Source organism: Ambystoma mexicanum, chromosome 4q, assembly GCF_040938575.1.
Source record: "Ambystoma mexicanum isolate Mex_15411 chromosome 4q, UKY_AmexF1_1, whole genome shotgun sequence".
Classification (NCBI taxonomy): domain Eukaryota; kingdom Metazoa; phylum Chordata; class Amphibia; order Caudata; family Ambystomatidae; genus Ambystoma; species Ambystoma mexicanum.
In genome coordinates, this window is record NC_090928.1 from 871,007,026 (window position 1) to 871,026,072 (window position 19,047).

Consider the following 19,047-nt stretch of genomic DNA (forward strand, 5'->3'; position numbering starts at 1 on the left):
GCGCTACGCTATGTGTGCTTTCCCTGTGCGCATAGCACACGCAGTTTAGTGACGTGTGCGCTACCCACAGATTTGGCGCACATCCCGGCTTTTACTAGCGCAGCGCATTCCATGAATCGATCAGCGGCTGCGTGCGCTGCTTTGGCACGCATGCGCTGCGATTTTCACGCTTGCGCTCCCTTTTTCGGCGTACATTCATTCCATGAATTACCCTGTTAAAGTGGTAATATCTTCAAGAATGGACAATGTAAACTGTTAAATGTAAAAAAGGAAATTGTGTTCTGCTACTTGACATCCACAATATTATCCTAGCTTTCCAAGAAATCGCCTTTTACTAAATCCTAGCATGTTTGCAAACACAATGACCAACTTCAAAACATTAACCAGTGAAAATATTGTTGATTGTCGCAAGACTGACATTAGAATTATTATTGTGTTAAAGGACAATTTGATGTAAAAGCAAACAGGTAAGCAGTGTACTAACAATTCCTAACACCCAATTTCTTTCAGTAGTAATATACAAATTCATTGTTGAACACAGCTGTTATATGGGATTGTAAAACTGTTGATACCAGGCATATTAATGGACCATACAGATTTAAAAAATGAATTTCAATATCTTTACATTTTCGAAAATTACTAGAAGTTTAAAACTGAAACCTTGGGAGATGGATCAAATGTACATATGTCTACCTAATAAATAATGACAAATACGATTTTTCACAAATACAAACTTTTTTTTAACACCCTAACTTGGCCAGTAATAGAGCATATCTGATGTTAGTAGAAATTATGGCTGAAGCATAAACTCTAATGACTCCTTACAAAGAACATTCTTCACCTCTCTGCTATTTGCCCCGAACGTGGTCATCAGCGCACTCTAGAATCCTTTGTACCAACATTGCTCTCGACTTAGTATATAACATAGTTTAGGCTTGAACCATGTCAGATATCACTTATTTACAATGTGCAATACCTCATATTGCTTGAAATACTGTGCCTGACAACATTCTTGTAACTATGTGGACGAATCCAACACACCTTTCACTATATTATTTATTGGTCCAAACATACGCAACCTTTCACAATGAGCTCAAATTATGGTTAAATGCATCTTGTTCATATAATTGTTTCTTTGTACATTTTGGTCATTTTGGTGGTTCTTTATTGTTGTATGTTTAGTTATATACCTTTCTATTTGACTAAATTTACATGTATTTTTCAATCAGTATTTTTTGTTCTGTTAATATCAAATTGGGATTAACTATCATGATCACGCTTTTTCTTTAGCCCATATGTATTGGTGGCAGCCTAGTCTTGTTAGTTTCACTGACCATAACTTAAATTGTACAAGTGTTGGAAGCCAAAATCAGGTTCACACTTATTGTATTTACAGTCTTTATTATGATTTGTTAACAAATCAAATTATTGTTTCATATACCAAATACTCTTGTCTTAGTCTCACATGCTTTGGTGCACAAATAAACATCATAATCAATAGTTGCATTTGCACAATAACTGGCTATACCTCTGAATCGGACTGTTGGTTTTTCCCATTGCACTGAATATATACACAAGTTGACATACTATCCGGCAATTACTCGATTAATTTTCAGCCAACATCTCAATTAGATTCATGTTGAAAATATGAGAGTTTGAGAATCGGGCCTTAGTTATATTTCAATCAATGCAGATGTCCTTAAGCACGCACAGGTCCTTTGTTGCAAGCTAGGAAAACCCACAAAACCATGCATTGATAATAGGCCATTGACCTCTTAGCCTACCAAGAAAAATATAGGAGAACTGCTTACGTCATAAAGATATCTTTATTGTTCAGCTACTTTTAAACACCATCAATTAAGCATTTTGTGAGACCTTATTTTTGAGACAGAAATACTAATATAGCAAAATGAACAGGACTATTTTAGAATTGGTATGACTGTAGGTTGTTTGGAGTATATAACGCCAGATATTAGGAGGGATGAATCAAATGCTCACTTGGAATTTTCCAGCCAATTCTGTAAAATAACATCTTTGAGAGGTGGATGTGGATCTGTCTTATAATAACTGTGGGTTCTTCCTGTACAGGCTGCAGAGGTTGGTAGGATAGAACTAGCAAAGGGCATGCAATGTGCACCGCAAGGGCTTTCAAAAGGGATTGGCACAAATTCCCCTGTTTGTGGGCTGAATGCCTTCTACCCAACGGGGTGCGGATAATCTTTTTTTTTTTTTTTACTGTGGGGCACTCGTGAGGGGTGAAACGGTAGTCCTAGGGGCAATCTGAGGAATCCCCATGGGAGGAGAGAGGGGCGGACCCAACATCGGGAGGGGCGCCACACAAACATGCGTTTGTAACAGCATCATTACAAATGTTTGTTGCTTTGCTGGGGTGAAACCATTAGCATTAATGAGCAGCAGTTGTACCATTCAGGGCAGAGGAGACTGCAATATCATGTAAACGAACCTTGGTCACATGGAGAGGTTGGCGCAGACTTCGACCTATCGTCTTCAGATGTCGTGCCTCCCAATATTGGCTGCTGACTCTCTGCACCCGCAACAATCTGCAAAGAATTTGGATAATCGTCAGCTGGTTGCTCAGTCTTTTTATCCGATGAACAAAAATGGGAAACATAATACACACATGCTTCATCCGTGAAAGGTCTATTTCCACATAACCCAAAAAGAAATTCTGGAAAATTTTAACATGAATGACACCAAAGACAATGGTTGCCCTTATTTGGTCTCATGGATTAGGGCTATTGTTTCCCAACACGGCACACAATCAATGCATGCTTCACACTTTTTCACCTATACATTGGCAGAGCTCTGTCTTCAGGTGATAGTGGGCAGGGCAAAAGGACAGACTTCCTCACCTTTCTTACCCAGGAGATGTCACAACCCGAGTAGGACTTTTTCGTGTTGTACGTTTCATTCAATTCCATCGAAATACAACATAGTACAGGGAGGACTATATGGAGGAATATATTTGCAATGGTTTTTCAACGTGTCCCAATACATAAAACTGATAGTCTACAACTGCACAACAACACATTTTAATACACAAGGACCACATTACAGATATGATCAAAAGCATTGAAGTGTAATATAAAAAACCTGAGGCAGGAAAGAGAGAGGCAAAAAGCTTTAAATGCTCATCTAGTCAACAAAGACGACTTAAATAGGTGAATCATGACCACAGAATACAGTAAGGATAGACATAAGCTGCAGATATACGTGGGATGGGGCTTTCTAGAGGAGATCTGTTAGTTTTGGCTCATGAGGTTGGGCTTTAGTGCCACCTACGGAAGAGAAAGGTAACGACATTTACAGCCGCGCTAGAAGGCACGGGAGGTGCAGATCTTAAACCTGGATATGCTTCAGCTGAATACCCACCCACTTCATAATGTCAGCCATCTCCCAGCACTGGCCACACCATGGAAGGTCCTGTTCAGATCAGTGAGAATTCATAGAGCTTTTAGGGTGGGGCCAGATGCAGGACTCTTGCTCCAGTGTGGGCTGCGCATTCAGTAAGACCCCGTACTGACATATTTTTTGCACCACTCCCTTGCCCCCCTAGCGGGCAGCAGAGGGGCAAGAAGACCAAAGGAAGCTCTTGGAAGCTGAGCAGCAGACTGCACGTTCCCTCTTCTTCTGGGGTAATTTCCCAGGGATTGAAAGCGGTCCACAAAATGGAGGGCAAACTAAGTAGGACAAGTGCTCAGAACAATGTTCAAAGTAAGACAAGTCGAAAGTGTTCTTCTGAAAACTGGTAGAAGAAAACAGAATAATAGTAAGGAACAAAATTATATTTTGGCAAAAATGTTAGACCCGCTTTACACAATCAAAGAGTTCACCACAAATATACAAGAGAGTGTGTTGTTCAAGCCTATGTTATTCAGTAGGGAAAAACATTGAGGATGCATCGAGGAGTGGCACAATGAGAGGACACATCAGGGTATTACAGAAACTTTACACCGCTGCAAGTGCAATTTTGTACGATTTGGTACTAGGACATAGTGTCTATGCATTTCTGAGCCAGGCCAATGTTTACCATAGTGTTACTACTGGTCCCAATTATCGCTAGGTCAAACATTACAATGTTGCACAATGCATTAAAATAATATATTTGACCGCTACTATAACGTTCATCCTGGTATTAATACTGTGCTAAATTGCTGTAATATATATACAGGCCTCCTTGGTCTAAGATACTGATAAGCTAAGGAAAGCCATGCAAATGTTCAAGAATTAGAGACAGCTTAGCCAAATCTCTGCAATCATTGGGTGTCTCACTGACTGATGTTAAGTGTACATTGTTTGTTTGGCTGGACCCCTTGCTGTCTGTGCCGAGAAAGGGAGCGGCACCTCAGCCGTGCGGCACTGATGAAGCCCAACGAGATAGAAACACTTGTATGAGGTTTCTCTTGGTACACTTGCTAAGATAAGATTTGCATCGCATTACAGGCTGTCTTACTCTTATGGGCAATATCAGACTGATATGAAAATCGATGGTCTCCTGTGGAATAGCACAAGAAGCTAAAATATAATTGAAATCTCCCTGAGTGGGTAGTAACCCATAGAACAAACAGTTTTAACTTGTGTTCATTCTCAGTAATTGCTCTCTCATTCTATTGGCCCAAATCAAGCAACAGAATATTATTGAACCTCATGTATCACTGAAACAATTCTCTTTTTATTCCCATCAGCCTCGCTCTCAAATTGACACACCTCAAAAGCTCCACCTACTTGCAAGCCTTCATTAGGATATCTCCATATTCTAGGAGGCCTTCTTGCTTTTTCTGTTCAGTGTGCTACTTGTTACTCCAAGATACTCAATTCAACATTTCAATGTTTTCCACTTGGGGTGAAAATGGCCTTAAGACGTTGTAACCCTCGTCCTTCATCTCTACCGGACAGGTTTATGCCACCTTTAGAAGGGCTCCGACATACGTAGTCAACCTCTGCTCTCCATTACCCCCACTTTACTCATCTACTCCCCTCTCATCATCCTCCACCCTCAGACCCATTCCAACTCCCTTGTTCGAAGTGAAGTGGAGTCCTGCAGAAGCGTATTGCAAGTGTTACCCGAAAGACTGTCATCCGGAATGAGATCGCAGACTTCGATTGGACTCAGTTTGGGGGTCACTGAGCACATAGGATTTTGATCATGGCATCTGCTCAGTAAACTGTCCCTGTAAAGAGGGGGTGGGGCCCCCTCTCAGCCTGGGGTGGGAGGACTACCAAGGTGGAAGCCAGAGCCACTCCTAAACCAGAAGGATAAGGTGGCAGTTCAGAGAGCCCCAGTTCCTCGCCCTTCTCTAAGTGCCTACACGTGTGTGAACAGTACCACTGGTAATCACCCCCATAAATCTTAACAAAGATGCTGGCAATGTTCTTTCTTATTATTTCACAAATGAAACGTGATTCAAACATCCTGGTGATTCACCCTTGACAAGGCAGCCCACCAGAGCTTTCAGTGAGAAGCCTACTGCCAGCAGAATCCTACCTGCACCGGAGGAAGAGAGAGCCACAGGTAAGGCTTCCATGCCCCTGAGCACCCTTGCCTATATAAAGACACCCGATTTTGCACAAGGCTCTGTGCACGGGACCACGACATCGCTTTGCCTGACCTCCTCTGCCTGACCCTATGATGCCGGGCGCAGCGCGGCGCCATATCGAGGCTGGTGCCTCGTTGCTAGGCTACTAGCAGCCTTTTGAATAGGCCACATCCGCCGGCAGGCGGAAACGCTGGCGGCCTCACCCGAAGGCCCACATTAAGGCCCCTGTTTGCCCCCTGGAACCCAGTCACACCAGCAGCTACCTCGAGGAGAGGGCAGGAGCCCCTCCTTCCTCCGCAAACAGCAGCTCGCATCCGGAGCGCGAGCCGACCCACGACGATGCCCACCCACGGCATCCAGCCACACCACGACGTTCTGGAGAGCCATCCACCATGGTAAGGCTCCCATGCCCCTGAGCACCCATGCCTATATAAAGACACCCGATTTTGCACAAGGCTCTGTGCACGGGACCACGACATCGCTTTGCCTGACCTCCTCTGCCTGACCCTATGATGCCGGGCGCAGCGCGGCGCCATATCGAGGCTGGTGCCTCGTTGCTAGGCTACTAGCAGCCTTTTGAATAGGCCACATCCGCCGGCAGGCGGAAACGCCGGCGGCCTCACCCAAAGGCCCACATTAAGGCCCCTGTTTGCCCCCTGGAACACAGTCACACCAGCAGCTACCTCGAGGAGAGGGCAGAACCCCCTCCTTCCTCCGCAAACAGCAGCTCGCATTCGGAGCATGAGCCGACCCACGACGATGCCCACCCACGGCATCCAGCCACACCATGACGTTCTGGAGAGCCATCCACCATGGTAAGGCTCCCATGCCCCTGAGCACCCTTGCCTATATAAAGACACCCGATTTTGCACAAGGCTCTGTGCACGGGACCACGACATCGCTTTGCCTGACCTCCTCTGCCTGACCCTATGATGCCGGGCGCAGCGCGGCGCCATATCGAGGCTGGTGCCTCGTTGCTAGGCTACTAGCAGCCTTTTGAATAGACCACATCCGCGGCAGGCGGAAACGCCGGCGGCCTCACCCGAAGGCCCACATTAAGGCCCCTGTTTGCCCCCTGTTAGCACGCTGGAGCGCGCTACTCTGCCCGTGCTCATACCTGCAGTATGATCTCTATGCCAACATCACAACTGAAGGCCGGAGGAGTAGGAGATCCCACAATCCATTGCAGGAGCAGCTGGTTTCAGGAGCGCTGGTTACGAGCCCTGCCAGACGCAAGGTAGGCCATATGCCTCCCCTAGTTGTACTCCAGATTCCAGCCACTTGCCTGTTTTTTTATCTTTCCTGAAGCGCTTGGGCTCCCATATGGGCCCTCTCTAGCATACGGCATCCTGCCTGTTTACCATTGCCGCATGTAGAAACAGTACATGTATTTCAACTTCTACATTGTGCCCTATGGTCGCTAATAGACCACACTTGCCCTGTACTGTGCCCTATGGTCGCTAATTGACCACATTTGATCTGCATTGTGCCCCATGGTCGCTAATAGACCACATTTGATCTGCATTGTGCCCCATGGTCGCTAATAGACCACACTTGATCTGTACTGTGCCTTATGGTTGCTAATAGACCACATTTGATCTGCATTGTGCCCCATGGTTGCTAATAGACCACACTTGATCTGTACTGTGCCTTATGGTCACTAATAGACCACATTTGACTTGCATTGTGCCCTATGGTCGCCATATTTGACTTACATTGTACCCTATGGTCGCTAATAGACCACACTTGATCTGTACTGTGCCTTATGGTCGCTAATAGACCACATTTGACTTGCATTGTGCCCCTTGGTCGCTAATAGACCACACTTGCCCTGTACTGTGCCCTATTGTGCCCCATGGTCGCTAATAGACCACACTTGCTCTGTACTGTGCCTTATTGTGCCCCATGGTCGCTAATAGACCACACTTGCCCTGTACTGTGCCCTATTGTGCCCCATGGTCGCTAATAGACCACACTTGCTCTGTACTGCGCCCTATGGTCGCTAATTGACCACATTTGATCTGCATTGTGCCCCATGGTCGCTAATAGACCACACTTGCCCTGTACTGTGCCCTATGGTCGCTAATTGACCACATTTGATCTGCATTGTGCCCCATGGTCGCTAATAGACCACACTTGCTCTGTACTGTGCCTTATTGTGCCCCATGGTCGCTAATAGACCACACTTGCCCTGTACTGTGCCCTATTGTGCCCCATGGTCGCTAATAGACCACACTTGCTCTGTACTGCGCCCTATGGTCGCTAATTGACCACATTTGATCTGCATTGTGCCCCATGGTCGCTAATAGACCACACTTGCCCTGTACTGTGCCCTATGGTCGCTAATTGACCACATTTGATCTGCATTGTGCCCCATGGTCGCTAATAGACCACACTTGCCCTGTACTGTGCCCCATGGTCGCTAATAGACCACACTTGACTTGCATTGTGCCCTTGTGCCTTGGCACTGTACCTAGCATAACAGCTGCATCTAGCCTGCCTGTTCTTGGCCTTTTTTGATACTGAAACTGTACCTAGCCTGATAGTTGCATCTAGCCTGCCTAGTCTTAGCCACCTCAATTGCCATCTAAACCACTCCTATCGGATTATTATCCAGTCACTTAGCATGTACTCCCTGGGTCTTGCCTACAGGTCACCCTGGCTACCATTGTATATCGCCCTCCTCATCACATTAGGAATACAACCACCTAAAATAAGCACCAAAGTTAACACCCTGAGTCTTCGCACCACGTCCTATTCCACCCATTGCACCTGCCATATCATGCTCAACACACAACAACCCAATACTGGACTTAAAATGATCCACTATCCAGATAGCACCACCCTACAAAGGCCATGCAACACTGTAGACAGAAACCTTAGACTACGTGCTCGCTTGTCCAAACTGCATGAGCTACCAGCCAAGAAGGCTGAACTATCAAAATCCCGAAATAAAATACAGTTACCCTTGAAGGGTATTGCGGATCCTACTAGGAAACAGCCTAAGCCCAACAGACCCAAAATAAATAACTCCAAACAGACATCTAAAGGTAGTCATAACACCACCAGCCCTAACTTAGCTGACCACAAACCATATCTCAAAGGTGCACTTATAAACGCCAGGTCACTAGTCACACACCCCACAGAGATCTCAGATATCATTGCCACAGACAACTTAGACTTTTTGGCCATCTCAGAATCCTGGCTACATGATGCGGCTGGCCCAGCCTTGTCCCAGACAACTATACAATCCTACGTGCGGACAGACTTACCTCCCGAGGTGGAGGTCTAGCAATCATAGCTAAAACTAGCCTGGACATGAGGATCATCACTACTACCAATATGCAATCCTGTGAATGCCTCATGGTCAAAATAGCCATCGCCAACTCCCAAACCCTAAACATCATCCTCATCTACAGACCACCAGGTCCTATCGGAACCTTCTCTGAGGACATCTCGACATCCCTGTCCAATAACCTAAAAAATACATCCCAAACAATAGTGCTAGGAGACTTTAATCTAGGCTATAATGACAATAAGGACACCCAATCGTCAGCGATTGCTCTGACCTTGAAAGAGCTGGGATTCTCCCAAAAAGTTGAACTACCCACCCACAACAAAGGTCGCATCCTTGATTGGATAGCAGAACATAATTGCGAAGTAAACATTACGGATTCTGTACCGCAGATCTGGACTGACCACCACCTGCTATTATTCTCAGTGACAACCCACCGGGTCACTGCCCCGTCCTCACTTGCCCCACCTCTGCCAACGAGAAATAAAAAACTAATGACAGTAGAAAATCTGATGCCCGTTATAATACCTAAATTAAACTCACTACCTGACTGCATGGACCCTAATCTGTTAGTCGAACATTATAATGCAGCCATGTCCTCAGCCCTGGATCACATAGCCCCGCTCAAACTAAGAAATAGCAAACCTAAAAAACACCTTAATTCTTGGTTCATGCCCCACCTAAAAAATCTTAGGCTGGCCAAAAGAAAACTTGAAACTATTTGGAGACTTTCCCCATCAGTCAAAAATAAACTCAACCTCTCCAAAGCCTCCTCCCAATACAAGAAAGAAATACTATTAGCCAAACAAGAAACCTACAATACTAGAATATCCAACTCAAAATCTAGTGTCAAAGAACTGTTCAGCATTCTGAAAGAATTGGAAACACCCGTTGTACCCCAAGAAAACTGCACCAAGGATAAAAAATGGTGCTCTAGCATACAACTTGCTTTAACAAACAAAGTAGCAAACCTACAAACCAAAATTGCCATCAAGAAGGCATCACTAACACCACACATCCCTCAGAGCTCAGCGCACCGCCACAGCCCAAGTTGGGAGCCCAATTCTGCTTCTCTAAGATATCGACCATAGAGGTAGAAAAGGTCATCCTGGGACTCAAACCGCCCAACTGCAAAGGCGACCAATGCCCAGCACAACTCATCAAGGGTGCTGCGAGAGAACTGTCGCCATTTATAACCAAACTAATCAACTCTTCCTTTACCTCAGGTTCAGTACCGATCAACCTAAAAGAGTCCTGGGTACTGCCACTACTAAAGAAGCAAACCCTTGACCCTGCCATTCCGACTAACTTCAGGCCCATCACGACTGTGCCCTTTCTTCTAAAAATTTTAGATAAAGTGGCTTACTTGCAAATTCAAAGCTTCCTAGAGTCTAACCACTTACTTGGAACCCGTCAATCAGGATTCCGCCCGCAACATGGGACCGAGACAGCGTTAATAGACCTTAAGACCCAAATAGACGATTGCAGAGACAATGGCCAAACGGCCTTACTTCTCCTCCTGGACCTATCAGCGGCATTCGACTTAGTGGACCACACAGTCCTCTGTAGTCACCTCGACTCGGCAGCCCACTTTTCAAAAGAGGCCATAATTTGGATCAAGTCATTCCTGAGTAATCGGACCATGAGAGTCTTCGCTCCATCAGCCTCAGCAGATCCAATCCCCATAACATGCGGTGTTCCACAAGGGTCTTGTGTGTCACCCACCCGCTATAATGTCTTCACGAAGCCTCTCTTTGATGAAATGGACCATCTGGGTACTGCCTACACTAACTATGCAGACGATACCCAGATCCTCCTCCCGCTCTCAGGAGACTACGCCAAGGACCTTGCCGTAGTGAACAGGATCTATAGCATCGTTCAGGCATGGATGGCCACACACGGCCTATGCCTGAACGATGATAAAACTGAGCTTATCATCCTGGGCACCACTACCTACATATCCAAACTCAGCCCTGATTACGACAACTTCATTATTGATGGGAACAACATAAAAGTAGCTCATGAAGTAAAAACCTTAGGATTTTACCTAGACGCCACCATGAACTTTACCAAACAAGTTAACTCTCTAGCTTCTGCCACAGCATATACATGCAAACTTATCAGAGCGAGCAAACAATTCCTCTCCACAGATAGTTGCATTACACTTGCCAGAGCCTTGATACTATCCAAATTAGACTATTGTAATGGACTTTACATTGGAGCTAATAAACAGACCATCCACAAAATTCAAGTGCTCCAGAACAATGCTTTGAGAGCAACACTCAAGATTATAGAAACGAGCATATATCCTCTACAAGAAGAGAATACAAATGGCTCGCCACCGTAGACAAAATTCATCTCAAAATCGCTTCCCTCACCCACAAATGTAACAACAACAAAGCTCCACCTTACCTCATGGATAGATAACGTAAAAGGACTTCTTCCAGACATGCCATAATAGTCAACGCAAACTGCCTCCAAGTCCCGCGTTTCAAACTTGCCACTATGGGAGGAAATAGCTTCCCGGTCAAGGCTGCGCAGTTATGGAACTCCCTCCCCTATGACGTCACAGAACCTCAGCCTTTCGCAAAATTTAGACAAAACCTCACTAGGTGGCTGAGAGCCAATGACAGCTAACTAGTCCACTTGTCACATTGTACATTACTGTATATAACTATATATTACGTGAACAGGAGCATGCTCCTTGCTCCCCTGTCCTTGATCTCTCCCTGTTCATATCTGCTTGCTGTAATATTGCTGATGTCTATGTCTACACTTCCTGCCTTTTCCTGTACTTGCAATTAGCCGAGCATATCTGTAACCAAGCTCAGCGCATCTCTGTACCTTCATCTGATTTCTATGTACCTGTAACTAAGTTGAGCATATCCTTGTCTGTTTGCGCCCTGATACTCCAGGGTATGGCGCGCTATACAAATAATAAACTAAACTAAACTAAACAGAAAGCCACAGAAAACTATGTGCAGATCAGGACACATGTAATCAGAGCATGGAGCTGGAGTGGCTCCCTGAGATGGACATGCTACAAATTGTGCCACTTTTCCCATGGCTCAGCCACGGAGCCACTCTTGGACACACCCTGTTGTACCCAGAATGGAGCTCATGGTGCTTTAACATCAGCACTCATACCTGGCACTAGCAACCACATTCTATTTGTCTTCAGAGGCCTCTCAGTAGCTGACATGAAAAACATCCTACTGATTCCTAACCCGACTATCTGTCCCGGTGACCCCTGCAATTCCCAAGTCATCAGATCACGTGTTGGTACACTATCCCCAATAAGCATCATCAACACTTATTTACGGACATCTTCGATTCCCATTAGCCTGAAGCAGGTCTGGGTCGCACTGCTCCTCAAGAAGCCCTCAGTAGATCATGATGATCCTTCCAACGCGATACACATAAAATATCATATCATATCATAACTTTAGACCCATATGTAATGTTCCATTCCTTTTGAAAATACTAGATAAAGCAACTAGACTCCAATTTCAAGAGCACCTGTAAAAAGGTCAGCTTTTGGGGCCACACAATCTGGGTGCCGGCCTCAATGGAGTACAGAAATGGCACTAATGAATGTAAAAGATACTCTCCTGAAGATCTCGGATGAGGGCCACCTTGCCATGTTGATGCTGCTGGACATATCAGCAGCGTTGATACCCTTGATCATAATAACCTTCTGAACCACCTTAGAAACATTGCTGTGGTGGCCTGGTTCGAATATTTTCTCACAAACAGAATCTCAAGAGTAAAGCGTAAAGACTGCATGTCAATAACTGAAGTTCTGTCATGTGGACCACAGGAATCCTGCATATCTCCCCTTCTCTTTAATACTTATGTGAAACCTCTGCACGATCTCCTTGTCAATCTTGGAGTTGCATTCCAAAATTACACAGATGATACTCAAATTGTTTTTAATCTGCAGGACAATTTTGAGGATAATGCAGCTTTCGTGCAATCCACTTTTTGGGCGATTTCAAAGGGGATGTCCTTAAACTGACTAAGCCTAAACCAGGCCAAAATCAGAATAGTGCTTGTGCCCTCTTTCCGAACATGCTAGAAAGAGCTTCCCATCCTCGTAGACCTCTCCTTGGCAAAAGGTTCTATTCAAGTACTGGACCAACCTAAATCTCTGGGCATGATTTTTGATTCATCCTTGCCAATGGAATTGCAGACTAGTAGTTTGGCCAGCTCCATACATTTCCATCTCATGGTCTTGAAACATCTTAGACCTTTCTGAGGCCGATTGCTCCACTTTAGCAAGGGCAAACATCGGGTCCAAATCGGACTACTGAAATTGTTTGTCTTCAGGTTCAATAAAATGCCTTATCCAGCACATACCAGTTTCAAAACATGACGGCCTGTACCGTAACAAACAGTAGGAAACAAGATCATATATACCCAGTTTTGAGGAAGTTTCATTGTCTGCCCACCCAGGCTAGAATCAAATTCATACTCTAGAACCAGAGCCTTTGGCAGATCTTGCAGAGTCAATGGGATCAAATATTGGAAGAATCTACAACTGGATGTCAGAGGAATCTCTGATCTGATGCAGTTCAGAAGGTGATTGAAAACAATATTATTCTGATTTTTCTGTGAATGTACCTCTAAAAGTATACCGCAATTACCTCTTTGGCCAAACAGGGAAGCGTTGAGAAACCATTTATGGGAGTTGCGGTTTGTTGGTACCTGGATATCTTGTGTTTAGCTAATTAATTCAAAGTCTTAACAACCTGGTTAATACAGTTATAGGTATAGTTTATTGTGCTCATTGGTAGTCAGCCGACACGTGTTTCAACCTCTCAGGGTCTTTATCAAGACTAGAGCATTTTATCTTGGGTGCCAGTTGACAATATTGAATTAGGTTGTCCTGTTGGATTGTATGGCCACAGAGCTGCTCCATAACACATGACATCTTTGCCCCAATCCTGACGAAAATCATCGATGCCTCGTTCAGAGACCAGATAGTACCAGAAGCCATAAAAAGGGTCATGGTAACGCCACTGGTTAAGAAACCTATCGACCAAAGAGACCCATTACGAACTGTAATTTCATTCTTAAGATTATGGAGAGAATAGCCACTATGCAACTTCAGGCTCACATTGAAGCATCAAACTCCTTACATCACCAACAATCAGGATTCCGTTCAGCCCATAGCACTGAGGCGGCCATGCTGGACCTGCAAACTAAAATGCTTAGCATTATAGACAAGGGGAAGGCCGGCCTACTTATTCTTCTTGATCTAAGTGCAGCATTTGACTTGCTGGATCACAACCTACTCAAGACAGCTCTAGAGAAAACCGCCAACTGCTCAGAAGAAGCGATCGGCTGGATAATGTCCTTTTTAAAAAATAGGATGTCCAGGGTTCACTGGGGGGATAAGTTCTCGTTGGAAAAATAAATTCTATGTGGTGTCCCACAGGGGGCCAGTATGTCACCACTACTAAACCTCTGTTTAGTCCTCAACCATATCAACACTTTCTTCAACAACTATGCTGCTGATACTCAGCTGGTGATTGAACTGAGAGGGGATTTCCAGAAAGACAGCGATCAGCTTACCATGGTCTACAATACCGTAGAACAATGGATGGACTCTAATTGGATGTGCCTTAATAGCAAAAAAAAACAGAGCTTATGGTATTTGGCTCCTTCTCAGCCAGAGCGAAATTACCAACAACATACAGCTCATTCCTGATAAAAGACACACAAATACAAGTCTTGAGCAAGGTCAAAACCCTTGGAATGATGCTTGAAGCCTCCTTGGTGACTGAAGCTCAAGCTCAATACATAAAATAACGTGTGCATACCACCTTCGATTATTAAAAGCACCTATCAGAGGACAACTGTGCCACCACTGCAAGGGCGACCATATTGTCACGCCTGGACTATGGCAACGCACTCATTCTGGGATATAACAAACAATGCCTCCACAGCTATAAGGTTGTTCAGAACAATGCTGTAAGGATCATCAAGCATAAAACTAGATCTCAGCATATCAGTGACTGCAGAAGGGAGCTACACTGGTTGCAATTCGAAGAAAGGGTCCACTTTAAGGCCTTAACACTGGCGCACAGATGTATATATGGAAATGCACCAACGTACCTAAAGACCAAAATACAGCTATATGTGCCCAGCAGAAAGTTAAGATCCACCAACCAAGGCAAGATCACAGTGGCCGCACACAATCTTAAATGTGGTATGGGAAGATCCTTCCCCATACTAGTCGCAGGCCTGTGGAATAAACTCCCTAACCATATAAAATTGGAAGCCAACTACAGGCGCTTTTGCAAATTGGTGAAAACCCACATTTTCAACTAACCACACACTGCAGGTTTTCCTGTTTGATTCCGTCTGCTGTCCTGTGCCACCACTGTCTGTCCCATGTGTCCCCTGTGTTCATGTTTCTGTGCCACGAGGCTTGCGAGCTACCGGCGCATTACAAATAAATAAAATAAAATAAATTAAAATTAAAATAAATAACATGAACTTGGACACTGTTCCATGCGGGCCTCCATTGCTGAAAGCCAGCAGGCACCCAAATCAGAAAGGGTTGGGGCTTACTCCCCATTTTATGCTTGTACCATTCTGTAATTCTTCCCAGGTAGGGAAAAATAGACAAGATTGTCCTGGGGAACTAGCAGGGGAGAACCAATGGGACAAGGAGGAAACCGGAAGGTGTGAGTTGTTTAGGTGAGGTCTGAGGAGGATGAGGTGGTGGGCCAAGAGACCAAAAAGTGGAAGAATGGTGGGAAAGAGTGTGGAGGTGGCTTGTAGAAAAGGCGGGCTATTGCTTGGTAAGAGAAATGGTTACTGTGATGAGATTGTGCATGAAAGGTGTAGGAGTGAAGGTGGTAGTGAGAGAGAGCTGGGAGTGACTTAGGGAGTGAAAGGAGGGGGAAGGAGAGGTTGTAGCGCTGTGGAGTAACAAGAAGTAGTGATGAGGGGGAGAGAGTAGTAGTGTTGTTGAGGTAGGAGTAGTAGTGGTGCAATAGAGAGTAGTGTGTGAAGAGAGAGTAGTAGTAGCGTGGAGAGGGGTTAGTCATAGTAATTTTAAAAGGATAGAAAAGGAAGTGTAAGGAGAGGAGAGCTAATGGGGTTGGAATAGTAAAGAGGAGAGTAGGAAGAGGAAAGGAAGAGCAACAAAGAGACATAGGGAGAGAAACATCAGAGCATGGAAGGAGAGGAATGAATAGGGGATTTTGTGTGTCTGGAAGGCACCAGACCGATTTCTATAACTAACCGTCTCACACTCAAAAGGCCAAATTGAACCCTCCATGGGCCTGTCAGGGCTGAAAAAGCCCACCACGACCCTCTGGTCATAGGGTACGTGCCACCAACTCAGCTGATTAAGCCAACTAACTTCCTTCCCAACCTGGTACCACACTTCTCAGCCATCATCCCAAACCCATTACTCCCTCCCTGCCGCGCGGCTCCCGTCCTTGGCATCAAATACTCATCCACTTCGAACCATTCGACTTCCACTGTAACGGCGATTGCACCTGTGGACCTGGTCTTATCCAGTGTACCTGCCAGAGGCACACTAGGGCTATCCTGCCCTCCCGCCACCTGATGCATCATGCCACGGACCACAGTCTCTGGCATAAGCAGCCTAGACATAACTCAGTGAGAGAGGACAGGTATTACCCCCAAACAAAGCTCCCTTGCCCACCACACAACCTGCCAACCTCCCACCACCCCTTCACCGGTGATACCCACGCTGAACGTAAAAATGTTTATCAAGCTCCCTGGGAACCCCTGCCCCCTCATGAGGTAATCTCCCCTCAGCCTTCTTCACCTGTCCTACTGTCCTACGGCCCTGTGTCCAAACTAGCACCCTCGACCACAGTCATGCCACCACAGTTCACCCTTCCCAGGCCAGTCTCACCCAGCTTCACGTCACTAACACCTCAAACTCAATTTCTATTTCCGAGACTCTCCCTGGCAAGTCACACAATACCCATAAAGGCACAAACGGAAATGTCCCTCCGAGCTTAAATGTGCACAAGTGAATGCTAGAAGCATACGAGCGCACCCACTAGACATTGCCGACCTCATCACCGCTAACAACTTATTCTTCCTAGTAGTATGTGAAACCTGGCTTCAGGCTTCATCCAGACCCTCCCTTTTTGTCACTATACCAACTGGATACAATAACTTACGTAAGGATAGGCAGGACGCAGGACATGGAGGAGTAGCAGTAATAGCTAAAGAGTCTGCCGCTTAGAAAAATCTTCTCCTCTCCCTTACTAAGTGGCAAACTACTATCAGCCAAACTCAGGCTCAATCACACATCCTCGATCACCATCCACCTGGTCTATCATGCCCCTGGTCCTCCACTGTCATTTGAAGAAGATATCATGAACCTTCTGTCCACCGACACCACACCGTCTTCCAAAGATTTAGGGCCTCATTACATGGACGGCGGTAAGGGTTTACCGGTACCGGTAAGGGCACCGGTACCGGTAAACCCTTACCGCCTTACTACGAGGTCCCTTTGCGGGTAAGTACTTTAACGCCTGCTGTTTAGCAGGCGTTAAAAAACCAACCCGCAAAGGGACCAGGGTGCTAATTACGATACCGCAATTTGCAGCACCATAATTAGCGCCTTCCCCATTCCCATAGAGCCCTATGTGGCAAAAATGGGAATGGGGAAGGGCAATGGGGGAAGGGGGAATTACCGCCCCGCCAACCTTGGAATAGGGCGGTAATTCCCCTTTCACCAAGGCGGTGCCAGTATTTTACCGGCATGGACCAAGGTGCTAATAGCACCTTGGTCCTCCGCCTACCGTGTAATGAGGCCCTCCTTGGAGACTTAAACCTTGGCTTCCATTACACCGATGACAACTACACCTCTTTACTAGCTACCTCTCTTACCTCGATTGGCTTCACCCAACGCATCTTCAGTCCCACGCATTGCACAGGTCGCATCTTGGACTTGTTAGCTGACTTAAACTGCCATGGCACAATCACCACTATCTCTCCCTGCCCGTGGACTGACCATCATCTTATCACTTTCGCTATTCCCACATCCACCCCAACCCATTTGCCATTGCTCCCCTGCCAGCCACCTTTGCCAGAAACTCCTGCCACTTCACCAAAGACTGCATCCTATCTATGCTGCTTGAGCTTCAGCCACCTCTGCCTCAGTCACTTGACCCGGCCATTCTTGTAAACCTCTACAACAAAATGATCAAAGCTGCTATGGACACCATTGCTCCGTTGGCCATGCGTAAACTCAAACCCACCGAGCACCGGAATGCTTGGTTCATCGATGACCTTCGCACCATCCAACATGAAAAACACAAGACGGAAAAAATCCCCCACACACATTAACAAAGCTCACTTTGCCTCCATAGCAAAAAAGTACAAACAGGCTATACTCCAGGCTAAAAGCACCACCTGCAACTCTAGAATCTCAAATGCCAAAACAAGCTACCGCAAGCTTTTCTCAATTCTGCGTTTGCTAGATTCCCTTACAGCTACACAATCTTCCTGCAACAAGGATGTCGCCTGGTGCACTAGTATCCAAGACGCTCTTATCAACAAAATTGAGACACTACAAAAAAAAGATCCTGACATAAAACCCACGATGGCTGCTCTCTCACTCTACCCACTCAATGCCCCCCTTGCTCTCAGACCAACTTAACCAGCCCCAATTCCACTTTCGCCCATTGAAAATGCAGAAGTCTTGCTGCTTATGAAAGGTCTGAAACCTTACTGCTGTATAGGGGACACATGTCCGGCTACTATCATCAAAGACTGCACCGAAGCACTTTCGCCATTCATCACCTCTCTCATCAATGCCTCCTTCACGTCTTGTCAAGTGCCGTCCAGCCTGAAGGAAGCATGGGTAGTCCCTCTACTCAAGAAACCCACCTTAGACCCGTAAGTCCCCACCAACTACCGTCCTATTACTACAGTCCCGTTTCTTCTGAAGATTCTCAATCGAGCTGCCTATCTCCAGACACAATGATACCTCGAACCTAACTGCCAGCTGGGCCTACGCCAATCGGGGTTCAACCCAGTCACAGAACCTACTCTGCTCTGCTAGATCTGAAAAACCAGTTGGATGACATCAAGGATGCAGGTAAGGCAGCGATCCTGCTGCTGCTTGACCTGCCTGCTGCCTTCGATCTGGTTGACCACCATATCATGTGTCAGCACCTGCCCACCACA

At 45.8% G+C, this 19,047-nt stretch overlaps 1 protein-coding gene across 2 annotated transcripts in view; it reads right to left on the bottom strand.

Annotated features, from left to right (window-relative positions):
- The window catches only part of PRKCE (protein kinase C epsilon), a 1,836,175-nt gene that overhangs the window by 814,362 nt on the left and 1,002,766 nt on the right, over nucleotides 1-19,047 (bottom strand). For both annotated transcript variants that reach the window (XM_069608445.1, XM_069608444.1), the window contains one exon: nucleotides 2,465-2,561. In XM_069608445.1, the coding sequence (XP_069464546.1) occupies nucleotides 2,465-2,561 (97 nt within the window). The remainder of the gene's footprint in view (nucleotides 1-2,464; nucleotides 2,562-19,047) is intronic.